At 46.4% G+C, this 24,700-nt stretch overlaps 1 protein-coding gene across 1 annotated transcript in view; it reads right to left on the bottom strand.

Annotated features, from left to right (window-relative positions):
• Positions 1-24,700, bottom strand: part of RNF141 (ring finger protein 141) — a 185,764-nt gene that overhangs the window by 10,354 nt on the left and 150,710 nt on the right. The window contains exon 5 of the mRNA XM_069223617.1: positions 15,564-15,671. Within this exon, the coding sequence (XP_069079718.1) occupies positions 15,564-15,671 (108 nt within the window). The remainder of the gene's footprint in view (positions 1-15,563; positions 15,672-24,700) is intronic.

Below are 24,700 nucleotides of genomic sequence, written 5' to 3'. Positions count from 1 at the left end.
ATTTAGAACATGATTGAAGAATTCTAGAAGGGATATAAATTGCCCGTGTATGTACTAATGTGTAGGAACCCAGAAGTATTTTGTCTGCAGAATAGTACATTTCAGTATCCTCATATCACACTAACTCTGTTCACCAATAAATGTGCAATGCTTATAAGCACTAACATGGATATAAGTGAACAGTTTGTATATACCCACAGAGATGATCAACCCAGAAACCACGGAGTATACAGGTAGCAAACATATGGAATGCACAAAATGCAATTTTCTTTAATTGGGTGTCGTGTAAAGTATAAGATGGGAGGCCTAATGGCCCAACTTTGAACAGTATTATTCAAGGGCTACATGACCAACTACTTAATACTAGTTCCACCCTCCTTTGTTCCGGCCAAATTTCGTTTGGGAGCAGAACATTGCTGATCCCCACCCCCTTCAAACATCATTATGCTAAACGTGCAAAATACTTCTCAGCACTTAATACAGTGGCTTGTGGTACAGGGGCCTAGCAGCGACTAAACAGGCTGGTAGGTCAATCTATCATATATTCACCTGAACTGCCACTAATAGGTAACCCTGCGACCCCCCCCATAATTGAATCCACCATCACAACAGCTAACCAAACTGGGGCTGCTTACTTTGAATGACATATTCCCTGACAGTAACTTCCCGCCCCTTCAATCAGAGGTACCTGACCCACAGCAGCAGCATACTAGATACATGACATTCCATCAGGCATGTCACACTGGCTGCTAAGTGATCTAAAAAAAATTCTGTCAGGAACTCCTGGAACGTCCTACACTTTGACAGCTCATTCTGATAGATCGCTGATGCTTAGTGACCAGGCTTTTTAAATCCATGCCGAAGTGAGGTCCCACCAGACACAGTTAGTAAAATGTACCTGGTAGGCAGACATAGGCCCATCAGTGACAGAAAAGCAGTGGGCCCTCTGCTTCACCAAAGAGGTATTATCCACCGGCAGACATCACCTTTTACACTACAAATTATTACACAGAATTAATTAAACTCTGGTGAGATAAGGGAGATAATATTAGTTGAGAACTCAAACTGCCAGCACTGACGTGCTCCTGTTGCAGGATTTTATCATTTGGCTCAAAAGGAGTGAACATCAGGAATGTCAGAACCAAACTCAAATCCCATACAGTTTTGGTGGAGGATTGCTTGGCTGCCAAGAAAACATTACAGACTTGGGGAGGAAGGTCAAATGCTGTCAACTGCAGTTGCTCACTCTCCACACAAGAAGGTAGAGACGGAGAGGTTCAGGTGGAGAACTCTCCCCTGCTGCTGCTGCAGAAGATCCTCCTGAAGGGACCCTCTGATTGGAGGATCAATGGCCATACTCAGCAGCTCAGGATACCAGACTCTTCATGCCAAGTCCAGAGCCACAAGGATTACTTGGGTCCAGTCGTTTTTGATCTTCTTGAGAACTCTGGGCAGAAGTGGTACGGGCAGAAAGTTGTACAGGAGACCAGAGGTCCGCTTGAGACGACGAAAAGCATTGCTGAGCGTTTGCCGCCTTGGAAACTCCAACATGCAATACTGCTGACATTGCTCGTTTTCCAAGAAGGCGAACAAATCGAATCAAGACTCTCCCCACTGTTGAAAGAGACCTTGCACCACCACCGGATGGAGATGCCATTCGTGATCGAGTAAGCACTGTCGGCTGAGTTCATCCGCTCTGACATTCAGAGTCCCCACCAGATGGTGAACGACCAGGGAAATGCCCTGTTGTTCCAGCCACATCTAGGAGGTGCAGAGCCTCTTGATAGAGGGTCCACGATCCCATCCTCCCTGCTTGGTGCAGTAACACATGGCAGCAGTGTTGTCCATGAACATCTACACTACCTTCGCTTTAAGAGAGGGAAGAAACGCTTTCAATGCTAGTCTGATCGCCCAGAGCTCCAACAGGTTAATGTGGAGTCTGGACTCCACCAGATACTAGATGTCTCTGATCTCTGCTTCTCCCAGGTGGCTGACTCATCCTAGGAGTGACGCATCTATCACTGCTGTCAGATCTGGTTGGAAAAAGGAGAGAGATCAGCCTCTGACCCAATTGCGGTTCATTAGCCACCACTACTGTTCTCCTGCAGTTCCGTCTGAGGTCTGGACCATGTCAGAGAGGTTCCCCTGATGCTGCGCCCACTGGAACTTCAGGTCCCACTGCAGAGCCAGCATTTGCCATCTGGCATGTGCCACCAGCAGGAGTCATTCTCACCGAAATCCAGGCTAGAGGCTGAAACATTGGTATCATAGCCTGAATATCCTGGACTTGCCGCTCTGGAAGATCTGCCCAAAACTGCACTGTGTCCAGATCACTGTGGATGAAAGGACACATCTGACAGGGAGTCAGGTGTGACTTTGGCACGTTTATAGTGAACCTCGGCGAATACAGGAGGTCGACCGTATTCTGGAGGTGGGCGACAACAGCCTAGAGTGAGCCCGCCTTCAACAGGTAGTCGTTGAGATAGGGGAAGACAGAAACCCCTGACCTGCGCAGATCAGCTGCGACCACTGCCATCACCTTGGTGAGCACCCAAGGGGCACTGGTTATGCCAAAAGGTAGGACAGTAAACTGAAAGTGCTTGTGGCCCACCGTTAACCGCGTGTAACATCTGTGGCCAGGCAGAACGGGATATGGAAACAGGCATCATGCAAGTCCAGCGCTATCATCCAGTCTCCTGGGCCAAGGGCAGATAAAACCTGAGCCAGGGTGAGCATTTTGAACTTCTCCTTCTTGAGAAAGAGATTGAAGGACTGAAGGTCTAGGATAGGGCGGAAGCCCTCATCCTTTTTGGGCACCAGAAAGTAGCAGGAATAACAACCACAACCTTCTTTTAGCACATGGATCCTCTATGTGACTCCCTTGGCCAAGAGAGCCGTAGCTTCCCCTAAGAGAGGTGCCAAGTGATCCTCCGTCATGCGATCGAAAGATGGTGGCATGGATGATGGGGTAGTCTCGAAGGGGAGGGAGTAGCCCCTTCAGACTATCTGCAAAACTCACTTGTCTGACGTGATGGAATGCCAGCTGAGCAGGTGATGGTGGATCCTGCTTCCGACTGGTCCCTGGTGGAGAAGTGTCAGACTAGGCAGTTTTGGAGTCAGCTCTGGGGGGTCGCAGCTGGCCAGACTGCTGGCTGCCTCATCCACGAGGATGGTGTATCCCATATCCCCAGCCACACAGAGGCTGGGCAGCATGTGCGGTACAGTGACTGGAGCAGTGCTTAATTTGTAAATAAAAATGTGCCAGTGCTCAAAGCCATCCTCTTAAACAAGCGGCTGATGCAATGAAATGTGGGAACAGGGAATACTGAGGCAGCGTGATCTGAAGCCATCTCAGGCCTCTAGAATCCATTTAATGCCACTCCCTGCCCCTTCAGGCCACTCCTGCAGCTTTCTGCTTTCTCCGTTTGTGATGCTTTTTCGTTTTTCTCTTTGTCCGTCTTTCTCATATGTCTCTTTTGCTTGCAGCAAATGCTTGGGGAAGAAGAATAAAAATAAGTGCCGGTGCTCAGCACTGGAAACAACAAGCACAAATTAATCATTGGACTGGAGGGGACCAGACGTAATTGGGCACCCCTTCCGTAGCCATGAAAGAGACAAAAAGCAGACTGAGGTGGATGAGGGGCTGCCGCGAGAAGCAAGGACCTGGCCCATAGCACGGAAAACCTTGAAGCGATCAAGTGCCAAGTCTGCTTTCTCTCCGAAGGGATGGGTGCCATCAAAGGGCATGCCTATAAGGTTAGTCTGGACATTGTCTGAAAAGTCAGACGTCCTCAAACAGGCGTGGCGCCTAAAGGTCACTGCTGATGCAACCACTTTGCCCAGTGAGTGGGTTGTGTCCAGTCCACATAGGATTGTGAACTTTGCTGTGCCTCTCTCATCAGCAACTGCTTGGGAAAGTACAGCCTGGGCTTCCTGTGGCAGCACCTGTGCAACCGAATCCCACAGGGCGTGGGAATAACGGCCCAAAAGGCATGCAGTGTTCATGGACTGCAATGTCAGGCTAGCGGAAGAAAACATTTTCTTCCTTAGTGTGTCCAGTCTCTTGGATTCCCTATCTGTGGGTGTAGAAGGGAATGCACCCTGGGTGTTGTGTTAGGAAAAATGGGTCACCCAGTGCATGGCGATGGCAACGAGCAATAGTCCTGTTCACAGGAATCCCTTTACTGGGTTTGAACCAAGTACCCAGAATGATGTTTGTAAAAGCTTCATTAAAGGGGAGCAGGGCTTCAGAGCATGAAGCCCCAAGCTGAAGCACTTCTGTCAGGAGGTTAGTCCTGACTATCAACAAAGGCAGCTCAAGGCCCGGGACCTTAGCTGCTCTCTGCACCACCACTGACTAGGAAGCACCCTTCTCAATAGCCATGGTAGGGAGAGAGAGCATGCCAGTATCTGGGGAGGTGTCCAATCCACTGGCTTCACACAGGTCCGTACGGCAGTCCCTGGGGTCCTGGAACCGGTATTCCATCCCCACTTTCTCACCATAACCTAGCCCATAATAATAAGACTCAAGATCCAACACGGGGGAAAGATCACTGCCGGCGCACAAGTTGTATGATGCCCATCTGGGTCCGTATCAGAGTCGGCAATGAGGATGGGGGGCGGCGCCGCTCATGGGGGGCACGGGGGGCTCAGGGAGCGTCGACCTTGGAACTTGCACCAGGGAAGGTTGAAGTGGTACGACTGGCGCCGGTTCGGATCCATGAATTGATCCCTGGGTGCCACTCGGAGCCAAGGCCGAAGCCATTGGTATGGAAACCAAAGGGGCCCCTTCAGACTCCAGGGGGCACGAAGGCATGTCTGCGGAGTCGGACTGCCCAAAGATGAGGTGCATGGCTTCATAAAACTCTTTAAGCTTGGCAGGAATCACTCCGGCTCCTGAAAACTCAGGGAACAGCGAAGTAGGTTCAGACACAGGCCTCGATCGACGACGTTCCCTTTCCCTCGTCTCGTCAGCCGACAGACAGGGTGAAGTCAAAGAACACTTCGCCTTCTTCTTATGCCTCGACTTATGTGAACGTCCAGCGGACTTGGAGTGAGACAAAGAAGATGGGGGGCTCCGCGACTGATCCCGAGACCTTCCTCTTGATTGAGATGGGGACTGACATGGAGCCAAGAGCATGGGCTGCCATCAGCTTTATGGACCGCTCTCTCAAAGCCTTTGGATTCATGGCCCTCCAGTTGGAGCACGACTTCGGGTCGGGGTTGCGCTCCAGACACCAAAGGCACACGAGGTGCAGATCCGTCACCAACACTGCCAGACAACAGAACCCACAGCACCTGACCTCAAGTCTTCCTAGAGAGCATTTTCAAAGCACCAGTAATTAACTCAAAAAACCTAGAAAAAAAGTTAAAAAAGGCCATTCAAAAATTGACTGAGGGGTAGCTCTCTACGTATCAGTGCTGGCTGGGGCTGAAACAAAAGAACTGAAATCAGCGTGCCACCTATGTACAGGTGTCGAACAATCTACTCGCCCACTCGCTATGGTGAGTCATATTTTATGAGGTCGAGCTATTTTTAGGACCTATACGCCCCTTCTGGCAAGTTGATCTGTTCAGTTAGAAAGTGAAGAAACAATAAGGACGCCTTTAAAACTTGTACTTATCTGGTCACATTTGCTCTGTGTTCAGAGACAGAGGTCAAAACTCACTTTGTCTTCTTACCATTACTTTTCTGTCTGCAGAATTCCTGGATTTTGTAAGGTGAACAGTCTGACCTGCTGTACAAAGTGTGTGAAATGAAGGGCTGAAAGGTGTCAGATTTTTCCTAACACACAACATTTAAATAACTAAGTGAACTCTACAGACTTTGAAGAATATTTTTCAGTAGTTCTGAAAGTCCATTTTTTGGCACTTCTGTGTGATGAAAAAATACTTTAATATGATGAAAACACCTTACTTGGTGTTGTGCAAATTATATGTTTTCTGAAACCCAATATTCACACATTATTGTTAATACACTATACAGTTTTATCAGTAAAGCTGCAAGTTAGCAGGAATGTTTTTGGACATTTCTTTGAAACTCAGGTGGCCATTCTGAGTTTGGCGGGCGGCAGGGGCCGACTGCCAAACGCAACCCGTCAACTGACTACTAGTGCCGCCAGGCACCGCCCCTATTCTAAGTTCCCTGCAGGAATAGAGGCGTAGGAAACAATGTTTCCGCCCGCCGGCCCTGCGGTGAAGAGTGCCTTAACATTGATCAAGTGCATGGGCGGTGTAGGGGCCCCCAGAAGGCCCCGGGAACCCCAATTCCGTCAGCTTTTTCACAGCGATGTAAACCGCCATGGAAAGGATGACGGATGGGGACTCGTAATCCAGAGCAGTGCTGCCCTGGCGGATTACAACTGTCGGGACCGTCAGGCTGCAGGCTGACTGCAGCCTGGCGGTGTCGGTGTTTCGACTGCGGCGGTTCAGCCTCGGTCAGAATGGGCCGTATCGGACCACCACTACCACGGCGGTCTGACAACCACCCCGAGAACGCCAGACTCGGAATGACCCTCTTAGTGTCTTTGTATGACAGTGTGCTACCACATCATACTTTAGTAAGATATTTATTAAAAGTGAGTGTTTAAACATAAGTACACACTCCTGCCCTGAAATTAAGAGGCAAGTCATTGGTCATGTGTATCCTATATGTAGTTTAGATTCTTATTATATATGGAGCAAACTTTTAGTCTACTTCATCAAATAAAAGAGTTATGCTGAACTCACACATTTGAAGGTGCGCTCATATGTGAGAATAAAGAAAAAGGCGACTCTGTAAAATAAAACATTTGCCTAGGATCACACAATATGAGACCCATTTAGGTATCAAGTACTTCACGGTTAGGTCAAGTAGATTATTCAAGTTACTTGGCCTACAGGTCTAGTAACATTTTTAAGGCCTGTAATAGGACCTGCAGCATCATATTAGGCGCGCACGACACCAACCACAGACATAGCCACCTAGTGGCACACGCAGGGGTACTGCTCAAGAAAAATATCTGGATTTAGGCTGATGCCTGGGGAAAATTCTAAGGTAAGGAATCTGCAACTAGATGTCCTTATCAGAAAAGAAAACATAATGGACACAGGAAGGAGGAGGTGTGTGACAGGCCTATAAAAGTGTGGTGCTTGTGATCAAAGGAAGAGTTTTTATACTTGCATCTGCTCGACTCCTAAGAAGTGGAACCAATATTCATCTGAGAGTTTCCAAGTGTTACTACAGACTGTTACAGACATATTACATGAGCAGAAGATCAGTAATGCTCTTTAATTTCTCCACCTTATAAATATATATGTCCTAATGCGGTATCTTTTAGTGATGTGAAATGTTTATTTTTATTCATGTTAGTTTTGTGTTTCTTGTCAAACAGCAGTGTGACTTAGTTGCGTGCATTGACTTAAGTGCCTTCATTCTGACAGGATTATTTGCAGCAATGCTGTATTCATGTGCAGTCTTCTTTTTAAGAAAGGTTCTATTTAATGTATAGGCAATGCTAAAATCTGTCCGGTTGTGAATTCCTTAGTGTCAGGGGTTAGGAGAAAAAGTTGGTGAAAATGACAACTTAAATTTGTGGAAAGCATTATTGGAAGGCTGAAATTGAAGGTTCTGCTAACCACATGGGTGCCGCGGGCGAGCTGGTCTCGTCCAGGCACATGGTTCCCATGTGCCCTGGACGAGACCAGGTCGTTCTGCACTCAGACCACGGGGAGCGCTAGCGCTCCCCGTGGGCCCCCCACCCACACCCCTCCATCAGGGATGAAAGGGGAATCGCTTCCCCTTTCTCCCCTGACCCCCCCACCAGTGACGCCTGATGACATCAGTGCGCAAATCAAATTATTTTTAGGCCATTTCTGCACCCCCTTGGGGCAGATCGGCCTAATATAATCAGTCTGATCTGCCCTCAGGGGGGCAGAAACCACTAGACACCAAGGATAATTTATTTTATTCATACTTGCGCATAAGGGGAGTGGCTCCCCAGGGGGGGGAAATCATTTTTAGGACATTTCTGCCCCCCCCGGGGCGGAAACCACAAGACACCAGGGAATTTGTATTTTTTTTATAAGAACGCATAAGGGGAGCGGCCCCTTTGGCAAGGGCCACTCCCCCGGGGGTGGGGTGCAAAATATTTTAGGCCTTTTCTACCCCCCCCCCCCCCACCATCCCCTCCCCCATGGAGGCAGATCGGCCTAATATAATTAAGCGGATCTGCCCCCAGGGGAGGCAGAAACCTCTAGACACCAGGGATATATATATATTTTTATTTACTTTATGTTTTTATGTATGGGGAGCGACTCCTTAGACAAGAGTCGCTCCCCTGGAGGCAAATTGTATTTAGGCCATTTCTGCCCCCTTTGGAGGCAGATCGGCCTATTTTTGTTAGGCCAATCTGCCCCCAAAGGGGGCAGAAACCTCTAGACACCATGGATTGGTGTGTGAGTATGTGTGTGTTTTGTTTGGGGGGGCAGCCCCTTGGGCAAGGGTCGCTACCCATGGGGGCACATTACTGTTGGCCATAACTGCCCCCCCCCCGGGGGCAGATTGGCCTATTTTTGGAAGGCCAAAGCCCACCAGAGACCAGGGAAGATTTTTTTTCTCCAAAATAAGAGGTTGGGGGTATGGCCATACCCCCACCCCAAATAAATGGGGCCAAAGTTGTTCTAACCACTGGTGGGCAGATTGGGCAATTACCCCGATCCACACCCCGGGGGTCAGAAAGTCTACATTTGGGCCATGAGAGCTTGTTAACTCTCAAAATCGTCCCACTTGGAATGGTGAGGGCTGCACTTTTTTTTTTACTTTGGGACGCTGCCATGTAGAAAAATCCATAAGACCTAGACACATCTGAAAACTAAACATCTCATTGATTCCAGGGTGGTGTGCTTCAAATGCACCCCACACCATTTCCTTACCCACAATGCCCTGCAAACCTGCAACTTTGCTGGAAAGCACACATTTTTGCCACATTTTTGTGTTGGAACCTTCCAGAATCTGCAGGAATCCACAAAATTCCTACCACCCAGCATTGTTTCATGTATACCGATAAAAATTCTGCTGAACTTGTCAGCCTAAAAATGTTTTTTTTCAAACTGCCCTTTTGGACCCACTTTGTTTTCCCCCCAATTTCTACATGCTTTTGGCTCTTCCCTGTCACAAGCACTTGGCCCACCTACACAAGTGAGGTATCATTTTTACCGGGAGACTGAGGGGAACGTTTGGTGGTAGGAAATTTGTCCCGGTGTGGTGATCCCACACAGAAATGTGGGAAAAATGTGATTTTTTTAGTTAAATTTGAGGTTTGCTGAGGATTCTGGGTAAGAAAACATTGCGGGATCCACGCAAGTCACACCTCACTGGACTCCCTTGGGGTCTAGGTTTCAGAAATGTCTGGGTTTGGTAGGTTTTCCTAGATGGCTGCTGAGCCCAGGACCAAAAACGCAGGTGCCCCCGCAAAAAAAGGTACTTTTTGTATTTGATAATTTTGATGTGTCCAGATAGTGTTTTGGGGCATTTCCTGTTGCGAGCACAAGGCCTGCCCACCCAAGTGGGGTATTATTTTTATCGGGAGACTTGGGGAATGCTGGGTGGAAGTAAATCTGTGGCTCCTCTCAGATTCCAGAACTTTCTGTCACCGAAATGTGAGGAAAAAGTGTTTTTTTAGCCACATTTTTAGGTTTGCAAAGGCTCTGGGTAACAGAACCTGGTGAGAGCCCCACAAGTCACCCCATCTTGGATTCCCCTAGGTCTCTAGTGTTAAAAAATGCACAGGTTTGGTAGGTTTCCCTAGGTGCCGGCTGAGCTAGAGGCCAAAATCCACAGGTAGGCACTTTGTAAAAAACACCTCTGTTTTCTGTGGAAAAATGTGATGTGTCCACGTTGTGTTTTGGGGCATTTCCTGTTGCGGGCACTCGGCCTACCCACACAAGTGAAGTATCATTTTTATCGGGAGACTTGGGGAACGCTGGGTGGAAGGACATTTGTGGCTCCTCTCAGATTCCAGAACTTTCTGTCACCGAAATGTGAGGAAAAAGTGTTTTTTTGCCAAATTTTGAGGTTTGCAAAGGATTCTGGGTAACAGAATCTGGTGAGAGCCCCACAAGTCACCCCATCCTGGATTCCCCTAGGTCTCTAGTTTTAAAAAAAAGCACAGGATTAGTAGGTTTCCCTAGGTGCCGGCTGAGCTAGAGGCCAAAATCCACAGGTAGGCACTTTGCAAAAAACACCTCAGTTTTCTTTGGAAAAATGTGATGTGTCCACGTTGTGTTTTGGGGCATTTCCTGTCGTGGGCACTAGGCCTACCCACACATGTGAGGTATCATTTTTATCCGGAGACTTGGGGAAACATAGAATAGCAAAACAAGTGTTATTGCCCCTTGTCTTTCTCTACATTTGTTCCTTCCAAATATAAGACTGAGTAAAAAAGACTTCTATTTGAGAAATGCCCTGTAATTCACATGCTAGTACGGGCACCCCAGAATTCAGAGATGTGCAAATAGCCACTGCTCCTCAACACCTTATTTTGTGCCCATTTTGGAAATACAAAAGGTTTTCCTGATACCTATTTTTCACTCTTTATATTTCAGCAAATGAATTGCTGTATACCCGGTATAGAATGAAAACCCACTGCAAGGTGCAGCTCATTTATTGGCTCTGGGTACCTAGGGTTCTTGATGAACCTACAAGCCCTATATATCCCTGTAATCAGAAGAGTCCAGCAGACCTAACAGTATATTGCTTTGAAAAATTTGACATTACAGGAAAAAGTTACAGAGTAAAACGTGGAGAAAATTGGCTGTTTTTTTCACCTCAATTTCAATATTGTTTTTATTTCCGTTTTTATTTTCTGTAGGAAACCCTTGTAGGATCTACACAAATTACCCATTGCAAAATTCAGAATTTTTTCTACTTTTCAGAAATGTTTAGGTTTCTGGGGTCCAGCATTGGTTTCACACCGATTTCTGTCAAAGACTAGAAGGAGGCTGAAAGCACAAACAATCGTAAAAATGGGGTATGTCCCAGTAAAATGCCAAAGTTGTGTTGAAAAATTGGGTTTTCTGATTCAAGTCTACCTGTTCCGGAAAGCTGGGAAGCTGGTGATTTTAGCACTACAAACCCTTTGTTGATGCCATTTTCAGGGGAAAAACCACAAGCCTTCTTCTGCATCCCTTATTTCCCATTTTTAAAACAAAAAACGAAGTTTTCACTGTATTTTGGCTAATTTCTTGGTCTCCTTCAGGGGAACCCACAAAGTCTGGGTAACTCTAGAATCCCTAGGATGTTGGAAAAAAAGGATGCAAATTTGGCGTGGGTAGCTTATGTGGACAAAAAGTTATGAGGGCCTAAGCGTGCCCTGCTACAAATAGCCAAAAAAAGGCCTAGCACCTCAATGGGAAAAGGCCTGGCAGCGAAGGGGTTAACCTTAGCCTCTATTTGTGTGCATTCTGGTAGTACTTTGCCGTTGGTATCAGCCAAATGCATGATACTACTTTGCCTATGGTGTTTAAAATACATCTGAAGTGAATCTCTTGCGCAGAACTCCCATGTTTCCAAATGGGACATCTGGTGGTGGGTGAGTCTGTATTGCAGCATGTCCACTTGAATCATGTGTGGTAAATAAACTGTTTGTGCTCCCTGATTCCTAACAGTTGGAGGCAAAACTAATTGTGTATAACGTAGTTGTTTTTTCTTTTTAGTTGACCTGTTTAGACAGGAGATGGGACAGTGCGTCTAGTTTCAGAGAAGGATCTCATGACTAAAATTATCCTAATTTTCCACTCTTGTGAGGGACTGAACCAAAGACAAATGATGGGGGTATATAGGTACTAGTCAGGACAATGTCTCCTCATTCAAATAGTTTAATACTTCTCCCGCTAGAGAAAGCACATTCAAAGCAGGTGTAATATTGTACTGGCCATGCTGTATTATTCAAAGTCAGACACTTTCTTCCTTTTCTGCAGCTACAGAGGTGTGCAAAGGTAATTTTAAACCGTCCTGTAGTCTTCTTCGATAGTGATCACTGGTTAGTACTGCCAGAAAAGATTGTGGCTCCTGTATCTAATGTAGCAATGATCACAATGAGCTTGTACCCTAAACATCTACGAATGTAATACAACACAGGAATAGAAAATTGGGTTTTAGGGGGCAAAAAGGCAGATCTCAGGGGTTATTGTGCATTTACTGGAAGCTGCTAATTATTGTGATAAGAGCCACGTAGGAGACATGTTGGGAGGGTAGCAGGGATGTACTGTAGGAGGCTAGTCTGGCTTGTAGTGGGTACCTGATGGTACTTACACCTTGTGCCAGGTCCAGTTATCCTTATTAGTAGATTAGTAGTGTTCTAGCAGCTTAGGCTGATGGAGGTAGCTATAGCAGAGCAGCTTAGGCTGAACAAGGAGACATGCAAAGCTCCTACTATACCACTTATATCATCTTGCACTATATCACAAGAATCACAATACTCAGAGTTACTAAAAATAAAGGTACTTTATTTTAGTGACAATGTGTCAAAAATATCTCAGAGGATATACTCCCTTAGGAGGTAAGTAAAATACACAAAATATACACACAAACCAAAATCAGGTAAGTAAACAGTTAGAAAAGTAGTGCAAACACTGTAGAACACAATAGGATTCAATAGGCCTAGGGGCAACACAAACCATACACTAAGAAAGTGGAATGCGAACAACTTAGGGACCCCAGGCCTAGTGTAGTGTGTAGAGGGTCGCTGGGAGTGTAAGAAAACACTAAGGGTGTCCAAGATACCCCACCCCAAGACCCTAAAAAGTAGGAGTAAAGCGACCCTACTTCCCCAGAAACACACTAAAGTCATCATAGGAGATTCTGCAAAGACCACAACTGACTGCAAAGCAGTGAAGATGGATTCCTGGACCTGAGGATCTGCAAAGGAAGGGGACCAAGTCCAAGAGTCACAAAAGCAGGAGCCCACTAAACCCCGGATGAAGGTGCAAAATGGCTGCCTCCGGGTGGGAGAAGCTGAAGATTCTGCAACAACGGAAGATGCCAGTAACTTCTCTTTTGCACAGAAGATGTCCCACGGCATGCTGGAGGATGCAGAGTTGTTTCCACGCAGAAAGGCCGCAAACAAGCCTTGCTAGCTGCAAAGGTTGCGGTTGAAGAAAATGGGTGCTGCCCGGGACCAGGAAGAACCAGGAGGTCACCCCTTGGAGGAGGAGACAGAGGGGGCGCTCAGCAACACAGAGAGCCCACGCAGAAGCAGGCAGCACCTGCAGAAGCACCTGAACAGGGGTTCAAGTAAACTGAGCACGGTAGTCGTCTCAACACTACAAAGGAGGGTCCCATGAAACCGGTGGTCAACTCAGCGAGTTGAACAATGCAGGACGGAGTGGTTGGGACCTGGGCTGTGCTGTGCACAAAGGAGTCCTTGCAAAAGTGCACAGAAGCCCTAGCAGCTGCAGTTCATGCAGTACACAGGATTACTGTCTGGCGTGGGGAGGCAAGGACTTAACTCCACCAAATTTGGACAGAAGGGCCACTGGACTGTCGGGGTCACTGGGATCCAGCTCCTGTGTCCACGCTCGTCAAGATGAGAGGGGAACCAGAGAACCGGTGAAGTAGAAGATTGATTCCTGCGTTAGCAGGGGGAAGATTCCATCGACCCACTGGAGATTTCTTCTTCGCTTCCAGTGCAGGGTGAAGGCAGACAGCCCCCTAGAGCATGCACCCCCAGGAAACAGTCGAGAAAGCCGGCAGGATTAGGCGCTACAATGTCACTGGTAGTCTTCTTGCTACTTTGTTGCAGTTTTGCAGGCGTCCTGGAGCAGTCAGCGGTCGATCCTTGGCAGACGTCACATAGGGGGATGCAGAGGAACTCTAGTGGGCTCTTGCATTCGTTATCTCAAGAGAAGCCCACAGGAGAGACCCTAAATAGCCCTCAGAGGAGGATTGGCCGCCTAGTCAGGTAAGCACCTATCAGGAGGGGTCTCTGACGTCATCTGTGGCACTGGCCACTCAGAGGCCTCCACTGTGCCCTCACACCTCTGCACTCAAGATGGCAGAGGTCTGGGACACACTGGAAGAGCTCTGGGCACCACCCCTGGGGTGGTGATGGACAGAGGAGTGGTCACTCCCCTTTCCTTTTTCCAGTTTAGCGCCAAAGCCGGGGTTCGGGGATCCTTGATCACTGAAGACTGGTTTATGCAAGGAGGGCACCATCTGTGCCCTTCAAAGCATTCCCAGAGGCCAGGAGAGGGTACTTCTCTCAGGCCCTTAACACCTATTTCCAAAGGGAGAGGGTGTAACACCCTCTCTCAGAGGAACTCCTTTGTTCTACCTTCCTAGGACTGGGCTGCCCAGACCCCAGGAGGGCAGAAACCTGTCTGTGGGTTGGAAGCAGCGGTAGCTGCAGTGAAAACCCCAGAGAGCTAGTTTGGCAGTACCTGGGGTCCATGCTGGATCCCCGGGGATGCATGGGATTGGCACCCCAATACCAGATTTGGCATGGGGGGTACAATTCAATGATCGTAGACATGTTACTTGGCCATATTCAGAGTTACCATTGTGAAGCTACATATAGGTATTGACCTATATGTAGTGCACACGTGTAATGGTGTCCCCGCACTCACAAAGTCTGGGGAAATTGCCCTGAACTATGTGGGGGCACCTTGGCTAGTGCCAGGGTGCCTCACACTTAGTAATTTTGCACCTAACCTTCACTAAGTGAGGTTTAGACATATAGGTGACTTATAAGTTACTTAAGTGCAGTGTAAAATGGCTGTGAAATAACGTAGAAGTTAAGAATTGTCTGTGCTCCCTATGGGTGGCAAAAGAAATGCTGCAGCCCATAGCGATCTCCTGGAACCCCAGTACCCTGGGTACCTAGGTACCATATACTAGGGAATTATAAGGGTGTTCCAGTGTGCCAATCAGAATTGGTAAAAATGGTCACTAGCCTGCAGTGACAATTTTAAAAGACAGAAAGAGCGTAAGCACTGAGGTTCTGGTTAGCAGAGCCTCAGTGACACAGTTAGGCACCACACAGGGAACACATTCAGGCCACAAACTATGAGCACTGGGGTCCTAGCTAGCAATAAAGTCATGCTGCTATTCACAGAGCCAACGGAAAACAGAAACTTGGCAAAGGAAACAACCTAATACCCAGCAGTTGCTAGCCTATTTGATTATTAAGGAGGCTAGATTTACTTCAAGGATGCTTGACACCCTTCAACGTGTTTGTTTCATACCACAAACTTTATGCAACAGACAGCCCTTCTCAAACCTCTGTACATACCTTGTATCATGACGACAGATAAGAAATATGTGTGAAACAAAAAAATAAATGGTAACTGCTTCACTTTAGTTTCTGTGGAAGCTAAAATTCAGACGACATTCAATGAATGACATTCCTGTTATTAAAAACAAAAATCATTGGCTGTGTGCAATGGCATTATTGGCCAACTTGTTACTGATGCCTGCTATTTCTATGAGAACTTTACATGATGCGAAGTGGTGGAGTGACAGACTTTCTTCAATGACAAAATATGAAAAGTTTGAATTATAATATTTTGTTAAAAACAGGTCTCACCATTTGTCTATGCACTTCTGGCAAAAACTGTGGGCACACGGGAGGATAAGGTCTGCTCGTCCATCCATACATATGCAACACTCTTCCTCATCAGTTAGTTGTTTAACTCTGCAAAAGAAAACAATGGAATAATAGGATAGTCCCAAGATCGATACTTAATAACCATGCCATCGAGGAAGTAGCGAGTGACAAATAACATTTTTCTAAATAGATCAAGTGTATGTATATGCTTTTATGATGAAAATTTGTAGCAAAGTTATTTCATTTCTATAAATATGGATCACTGATGACTTTCTTTGGTCTAGAGGTAACTTGACACAAGAGCTTACTTAACTTTAAATTACAGGGGAGCTAGTCCAATATACCCTTCGGTAAGGAAACTGATATGATGATTCTGCCCTTTGTTAGGGATTTTATTTAGAAATAAAGGAGACCAACGTCTAGGGGTCAATTCACAAACATAGCCATAAATCTCTGAATATGTTAAGTATGCCTATGCAATGCAGAAGTGAAAGACTTCGAACCTGACTCCAGGCTTTACCTATAATTTCCCTGTAACATGCACAATATATCAGTTACATATCCACACACAGTCTTTAGGAGTCTATAATGTAAGTAGATCTTATAACTTACATTTGGTAAAGCAAACCTTTAAAAATAGAAAAATTAACGGAGATACAAGAGACACCTTCTTTCTCCATCCACGAAATAACATGTTATGTGTGAGAATGCAAAACCACATTAAAAAGAACTGAGTGGCCAGTCTAAATTAGCTGAAATTCAGCACACAGAAAGCAAGTTACTATCGCTAATGGCAGACTTGAATACCAGGTAATGGATGGTATTATGTGTATGCTGCACATACCTATATTTCCCTAATCTTTTGAGGGGTCTACCGCTACTGATAAACCACATGCAAAGGTTTAAATTAATTAATACATTTTGAAAATATTTTATTTTAATGTTCTTTACCTGGAAAAATATCTCTATTAATTCTTTCTTTCTATACCCACCATAGAAACATGGGGCTTTTAATGCACTTTCCCACACAGATCATGTAGCACTTCCACCTGTGACATTCAAGTTTACATTTAGAAGGGAAAAAAGAGGCACTGGAGGAATTGGAAATATCTAATAATGCCCTCAAAGTGTTACTGTTTCTCCAGCTGTCACTTACAACGCAGAAAAATGTGCACATTTTATGTGTAATTCACACCTAGGTTTGGAACAAGCTTTGTGAACTGAGCCATTATTTCAGTTTAGTGTATTCCTATTAGTCCCAGAAGACACTCCACCTAGGACTAACTCTCATTGGGAATGACGAGTGGGCAAAAACCTGGAAGGTGAGCAGTGGACATGTAAATTAGGCGCGACCTCCCAACAGGTCTACAGTGAGGGATTTTGAATCCCTCAAAGGCTGGGCTTAGCGCCAGCTCCCCACTCTAAAAGCAAAATAAACACAGCTTTTCTTTCTTCCTTCCGAGGGTGATGAATTGTATTTTATTAGCATGAGGACTAGTAACATCCATTAATTATAGCACTTAAAACAAGCAAAACTTTGTAATTAGGCAAGTTATTACTAGCTTGTAATAGACGCAAGGGGTGTGTAGTATAAGCGTGTATGTGTAGCATGCATAATAATGTTATATTTTACATATGTGTATGCGTACATTATTATAATTACTAGGTTGCGTTTCATTGTACTCTAGCACTATGTTTACTTTTATTATTCCTAAATTCTTTTATCGTTAGGCGGGTGGAATCTTGTTTAGGTTCTAGATCTCCAGGCGGGCATTCACACTTAGGTCTTCATCCTGTTTGTACGTGTCTGTGCCTGCCGTGGACCCGTTATTAAACATTGCATTTATTTTCCCCACTACTTCCCGTCCGGATGTTATTTTAATGGAGTTACAGGGTGCTTTGATGAGAAAGATATCCATACTCACACTTCGTGGTCTTGCTCCTTTAAACAATCTTTTGTGTTTTTTTGGGTGGGGGGTGGCGTCAGAAGTTGGATAACAAATCTGATGAGCACTACTGACCTGCATGACTTGAAGTCTATCTCCTGGGCTAGCCACATTTAGGTACATATGATCACTATTCTCATTCTTCTCAATGATTATATGACTCTCAACTGCCTACCAAACTGGTTTGGTGGTGCAAAGCAAACATGCTAAAAGCCAACTGCATATATAATTAGTATGTAGAGTATACCATCTCTTTTTGATGGATATTGAGATTTCTGGCAAAAATTCATTTATTTAGATACACATTGAATAATTATCTGATCCTCTCTTTTCTGTGCATAGCCTCTGCATGGAAATGGACTACTTTCATAGATGATATACTGGCCTAACGCTTACCTCACAGATACAGAAGAACAACCATAGATCAGAACACAGATACAGAAGAACAACCATAGATCAGAACACAGATAATGTTACTTGAAATTAACATCGTAAAGTCCTTCACCTAGATATGATTACCCTTGAAGCCTCACTCATTAATTCCAAATATCTAAAGGTTGCCCAGGAGTATAATTTACAATCATAGTTCAGATAGAGACCGGGTGGATAACTGCACTTGAAAGAATACTCTGGATTAAGAGTACCAGAGAGAGTACGTTTTACACACTCCTAGTTCTGTTTTTCCATACTAATGTCATGGGAACAAATAATGAAGCATATTAGTAGGAAGTCACTGTTTGGGTTGAACCAAGTATCAGATGAAGAAGGTACAACAAGCTGCACATTAAAATGAACATCCCTACTTGGGTCCAAACATGTTTTCCTGCAATGCACATGAGCTGTACATAAAAAAGTCCCTTGAGATCACAGAACTACACACTTGATTTTGCAACACCTGCTTTTGCTTTTCTGTAGTCAGCATTACCTTCGAAAGGAAAGAATCTCCCTTGTAAGAGCAGCAAACAGCAATACAGTTGAACCTGAAACCGTATAAAAATGACACCTACTGGGAATATGTCCTTCATAAAAGCCAGTTGGTGTTACTGGACACTTTTGTGATGTTGATGTAACAACTCGGATCAAGTCTTGGGCATTATATTGGGTTCCCTAATTCTCAAAAGAATAGTGCATAGGCAAGAAGACAAGGAGACCCTTTAGTTGATATGGACCCAACCAAATTACATTTAGAACTTAGAATTGGTAGTTACATCCCAACAAAAAATAAAGAACTGGATGTTGTATCTCAGAATATCGAGGGGACAAATATTGATCTATAAAAATACAAACTCAAGGATATCGACTACCTATATATATATATATATATATATATATATATATATATATATATATATATATATATATATATATATATATATATATATATATATATAGGGAAAATGTCACTTACCCAGTGTACATCTGTTCCTGGCATGTTCTGCTGCAGATTTACATGCTATGCATAGTCTGCCATCATCTAGTGTTGGGCTAGGAGTGTTACAAGTTGTTTTTCTTCGAAGAAGTGTTTTCGAGTCACGGGATCGAGTGACTCCTCCTTTTCGGCTCCATTGCGCATGGGCATTGACTCCATGTTAGATTGTTTTCCCGCAGATGGTAAGGTAGTATATATATATATATATATATATACATACATATGTATAAGTGAATGTTGAACTTAAACGGCTACAGGCTCCCGGGGAGGTGGGAGGGTGCATGTGAATCTGCAGCGGAACATGCCATGAACAGATGTACACTGGGTTAGGGACATTTTCCGTTTGATGGCATGTGTAGCTGTAGATACACATGCTATGCATAGACTACAAAGCAGTTTTTCCTCCCATAAAAGTGGTGGTTAGCCTGTAGGAGTTGAAGTTGTTTGAAATAATGTTCTTAGTACAGCTTGGCCTACAGTGGCTTGCTGCGTTGCTAACACATCTACACAGTAATGCTTGGTAAATGTATGTGGTGTTGACCAAGTAGCTGCTTTACAAATTTCAGCCATTGGTATATTTCCTAAGAAAGCCATTGCAGCCCCCTTTTTCCTTGTGGAATGTGCTTTAGGTGTAACTAAGAGCTGCATTTTAGCTTTAAGGTAACATGTTTGGATGCATCTTACTATCCATCTGGTTAAATCTGGTTTTGAAATGGGATTACCAGTATGTGGTTTTTGGAACACCACAAATAACTGTTTTGTTTTTCTAAATTATTTTGTTCTATCTATGTAATACATTAAGGCTCTTTTAATATCTTATGTGTGCAGAACTCTTTCTGCCACAGAATCTGGCTACAGGAAGAAGACTGGTAGTTCCACTGTTTGATTGATATGAAACGGTGATACAACCTTTGGGAGAAATTTAGGGTTAGTTTGAAGTACGACTTTATGTTTGTGTACTTGTATGAATGGTTCTTGAATTGTGAACGTTTGGATTTCACTAACTCTTTGCAATGAAGTAATTGCGACTAGGAAGGCAACTTTCCATGTTAGGCATTGAATCTGACATGAATGCATAGGTTCAAATGGTGGGCCCATAAGTCGTGTGAGCACTATGTTTAGATTCCACGAAGGCACTGGAGGCGTTCTAGGTGGGATGATCCGTTTTAACCCTTCCATGAAGGCTTTGATAACAGGAACTCTAAATAAAGAGCTGTGTTGTATATTTTGCAAGTATGCAGAGATTGCAGGGATATGTATTTTTATGGATGAAAAAGCTAAGTTTGCTTTTTGAAAATGAAGCAAACAACATACAATGGCCCTCATTACAACATTGGCGGTAAAAGCCGCTTACCGCTGTGCAGAAGACCGCCAACACACCGCAGCGGAATTCCGCCACAGCTATTATGACCCACAGCACGGAATCCGCCAAAATTCAGACACCAACACAAGTCGGCCACACCAAAGGTCAGTGATAAACTGGCGAAAACAAAACCTCCACCGTCACGCCAACAGAAATACGCCCACACTATCACGACACACGAATCCACGCGGTGGTCCTTCAACCGCGGTACACACCGCCGCGCTCAAAATACACACACATTTACAAAACACAGCCACATTGGACAATTCGAAACACACACACCTGATACACATACACACACCACACCCACACACCCAATCCAATATAAAACACACACCCACATCACACACAAACCCCTACGACCAAAATCCCGAACGAAGGCGAGAGAGAGAGACACCACAAACAACTACCAAGCATCCACAGGCACACAATACCATCACCCACAGAACTTCCACGCACCTCACACAACACACCACTAAATATCACCCCACTTATCACTACACACGCCACCCCACACATCACCCACACCACCCCATGGCACGGCAAAGACACCCCAGGTTCTCTGAGGAGGAGCCCGGGGTCATGGTGGAGGAAATCGTCCGGGTAGAGCCACAGCTATTCGAATCACAGGTGCAGCACACCTCCATAGCTAGGAAGATGGAGCTATGGCACAGAATAGTGGACAGGGTCAACGCAGTGGGACAGCACCCAAGAAATCGGGATGACACCAGGAAGAGGTGGAACGACCTACGGGGGAAGGTGCGTTCCGTTGTCTCAAGACACCACCTTGCGGTTCAGCGGACTGGCGGCGGACCCTCACCTCCTCCCCCACAACTAACAACATGGGAGGAGCAGGTCTTGGTGATTCTGCATCCTGAGGGCCTCGCAGGAGTAGATGGAGGAATGGACTCTGATAAGTCAAATCTTAACTATTACAACCCCCACCCTACCTGCATGCCATGACATACCCCCCACCCTCACCCCCATCACTCCTACTCCTCACAAATGTCCCAATATCACAACCCACCCATCCCAACACCAAGCCCTGCATGCAACAACAAAGCATGGACACCCATCACCAAAGCATGCCCACTGCACATACCCATACACCCCCCTAAACCATCATCACACAAGGTCCTACACAGGAATGCAAGCACTGGGGTACACGGACACCCACCTATTGCACACCATGGCACACACACATGTAATAAACATCCTTTTATACCCCTGCAGGACCCCTACCCAATGTCACCGTACAGGAGGGTCCACACATGTCCACAGCACCAACAGAAGAGGCCCACAGTGATGACAGCAGCTTTGTCCAACTGGATCTAGATGACCAGCCCGGCCCATCGGGGACCTCGGGACAGTCGGTTCCCCTCACACAGTCACAGGCCACTACAGAGCTTCCCACCTCTGGAAACACCAGCACAGCACCCACCCAGCGGGCCCATACCTCTGTCCCCAGGACACGTCAATCAGCAGTGTGTCCACCACTACAGGGAACCCAGGCTAACCCACCACCCCAACAACAGGGACCTGGGGGCAGTGGTAGTGGGCACACGGTCCAGGGGACGGAGGCCCAGGAACACAGGGGAACTGGGAGGGCTGCTGTGCGACGGGGGAGGACAAGCCAAGGGAACCCACTCTCCACGAAGGGGTCTCCAACATCATGGGAGCCTACCACCATTCCCAGGAGACTATGGCAATGGTACTGGCCAAGTTTCAGGAGACCCAGCGGCTGCATGAGGAACAGTATTTGGGGTTTAGGGAGGAACTCAAACCCATCAATATCACCCTGGGCACCATTGTAGGGGTGCTGAAGGAACTCGTCAACACCAGGAGGGACACTGTGGCACTACAAGGGGCCCCTGACACTAGCCTGGACGATGAACTGCCCACCACCTCCGCCGGCGCTAGTTGACAGGAGGCACCACCACAGGACCACCACACCAGCACCCCACCCCCTGCAGAGGGAGAACCACCCCGCAAACGGTACCTGAGATCCAGGACAAACACAGAGAACGATGCCAAGACCCCCGCCAAGAAATGAGACCACCCTGATTGTCATCCTTCTGTCATACTTTGTCACCCTGTCCATCCTTAAACTGCCCCAGCTCCACTTCCTATGCCCATTTGGGCAATGCACCTGTGAGACTAATAGACTGGACTCTGCCATAGACATTCCTCCACCATCACCCCTCACCATTTTACAACCCCCTCCAATATTGAGCACTTAAATAAACACCTTGAAGCACAAAACAATCTGGAGTCAGTCTGTGATTTCGGAATAGTGTATTAGCAATTACAGTGGCAAAATGTTCTTTCAATTGTAATGTCAACATACCTATGTCACACAGCTCTAGTCCATGAGGAAACAAGGCAGATGTCACACAGTGGGACCCATATCTGTGAAATCGTAAGGGAAAGTGACAACTCAGTGACCATACACTGGGTGAAAACGACAGACAGTAGAGAGGTAGTTGTGTTAAAGTACATGTAGTAGGCAGGTTTATATTCTTATCTGTGTCTCACTGGAAATATTGCAGGATCACTGAGTTCCTGTTGTCCATGTCCTCTTCTTCTTCTTCCTCATCTTCACTGTCCACAGGCTCCACAGCTGCAACAACACCGCCATCTGGACCATGCTCCTGCAGAAAAGGCGTCTGTCATCGCAAAGCTAAGTTGTGAAGCATACAGCAGGCCACAATGATCTGGCACACCTTCTTTGGTGAGTAGAATAGGGATCCACCTGTCATATGGAGGCACCTGAACCTGGCCTTCAGGAGGCCGAAGGTCCGCTCTATTATCCGCCGAGTTCGCCCATGGGCCTCATTGTAGCGTTCCTCTGCCCTTGTCCTGGGATTCCTCACTGGGGTCAGTAGCCATGACAGGTTGGGGTAACCAGAGTCACCTGCAAAAGGCGAGGGACAACTGTTAGACACACACTAACCTGGAGGGATATCCCCAGACCCAGACAACCATTCCCACTGACTTGCATCCAGGTGCTCACCTATTAGCCACACACGGTGCCTCTGGAGTTGACCCATCACATAAGGGATGCTGCTATTCCGCAGGATGTAGGAGTCATGCACTGAGCCAGGGAACTTGGCATTAACATGGGAGATGTACTGGTCTGCCAAACACACCATCTGCACATTCATCAAATGATAACTCTTCCGGTTTCTGTACACCTGTTCACTCCTGCAGGGGGGTACCAAAGCCACATGTGTCCCATCAATGGCACCTATGATGTTGGGGATATGTCCCAGGGCATAGAAATCACCTTTTACTGTAGGCAAATCCTCCACCTGAGGGAAAACGATGTAGCTCCGCATGTGTTTCAGCAGGGCAGACAACACTCTGGACAACACGTTGGAAAACATAGGCTGGGACATCCCTGATGCTATGGCCACTGCTGTTTGAAATGACCCACTTGCAAGGAAATGGAGTACTGACAGCACCTGCACTTGAGGAGGGATTCCTGTGGGATGACGGATAGCTGACATCAGGTCTGGCTCCAGCTGGGCACACAGTTCCTGGATTGTGGCACAGTCAAGCCTGTAGGTGATGATCACATGTCTTTTCTCCATTGTCGACAGGTCCCCCAGCGGTCTGTACACCGGAGGATGCCGCCATCTCCTCACATGTCCCAGCGGACGGTGCCTATGAAGGACAACAGCGAGCACAGAGTCAAACAACTCAGAGGTACGTACCCACAGCTTACACAGAACACGAATCATAATCCGAAAATTGGCCTGTATGTGTGTTGAGGCTAGGCCTAGGTATGTGTGACGCAGTTAAAAATTAAGCCATGTGGGCCCCTGAAATGGCAGCTGCCTCACCTGTAAAGTGGGACAATGGGATGTGAGGTAACTGCGCTGGCGGTGTACACCGTCACGGTAGGCGGTCGAAGACCGCGGCGCAATGCTGCATTGGTTAACATTGGACCCTATGGGTCCCAGGAGCCAATGACGATGTACGCCGGCGGTGACGGTACGCACCGCCACGGACGTGACCGACATTTTCTATCTGTTCAATCCCTCGATACCTGATCTTCGACAGGAGAGGACCTTCACTGCAAGTGCTGCTGTGACCTCGTTCTGGAAGAGACAATGGCTCGTGCGACTGGGGAAAGGGCCCCTGCCTTCACATCGGAGGATTTGGAGAAACTCGTGGATAAGGTCCTCCCCCAGTACACTCTACTCTACGGTCCTCCAGACAAACAGGTAAATACACTGGGAGCATCCTGTATGGGCTATGCCTGTGTGGAGTGGGGTGGATGAAAGATGAGGGGGGGGGGGAGATTGAGGCGTGCATGAAACTACGGTGAGTGCATGTGCATCATTGCAAGGGTAGGGATGGGGGCCAATGACTG

This window comes from Pleurodeles waltl, chromosome 3_1 (assembly GCF_031143425.1).
Source record: "Pleurodeles waltl isolate 20211129_DDA chromosome 3_1, aPleWal1.hap1.20221129, whole genome shotgun sequence".
Classification (NCBI taxonomy): Eukaryota; Metazoa; Chordata; class Amphibia; order Caudata; family Salamandridae; genus Pleurodeles; species Pleurodeles waltl.
The sequence above is the reverse complement of the archived record's forward strand: the minus strand, read 5'-3'. Positions and strand labels throughout refer to the sequence as shown.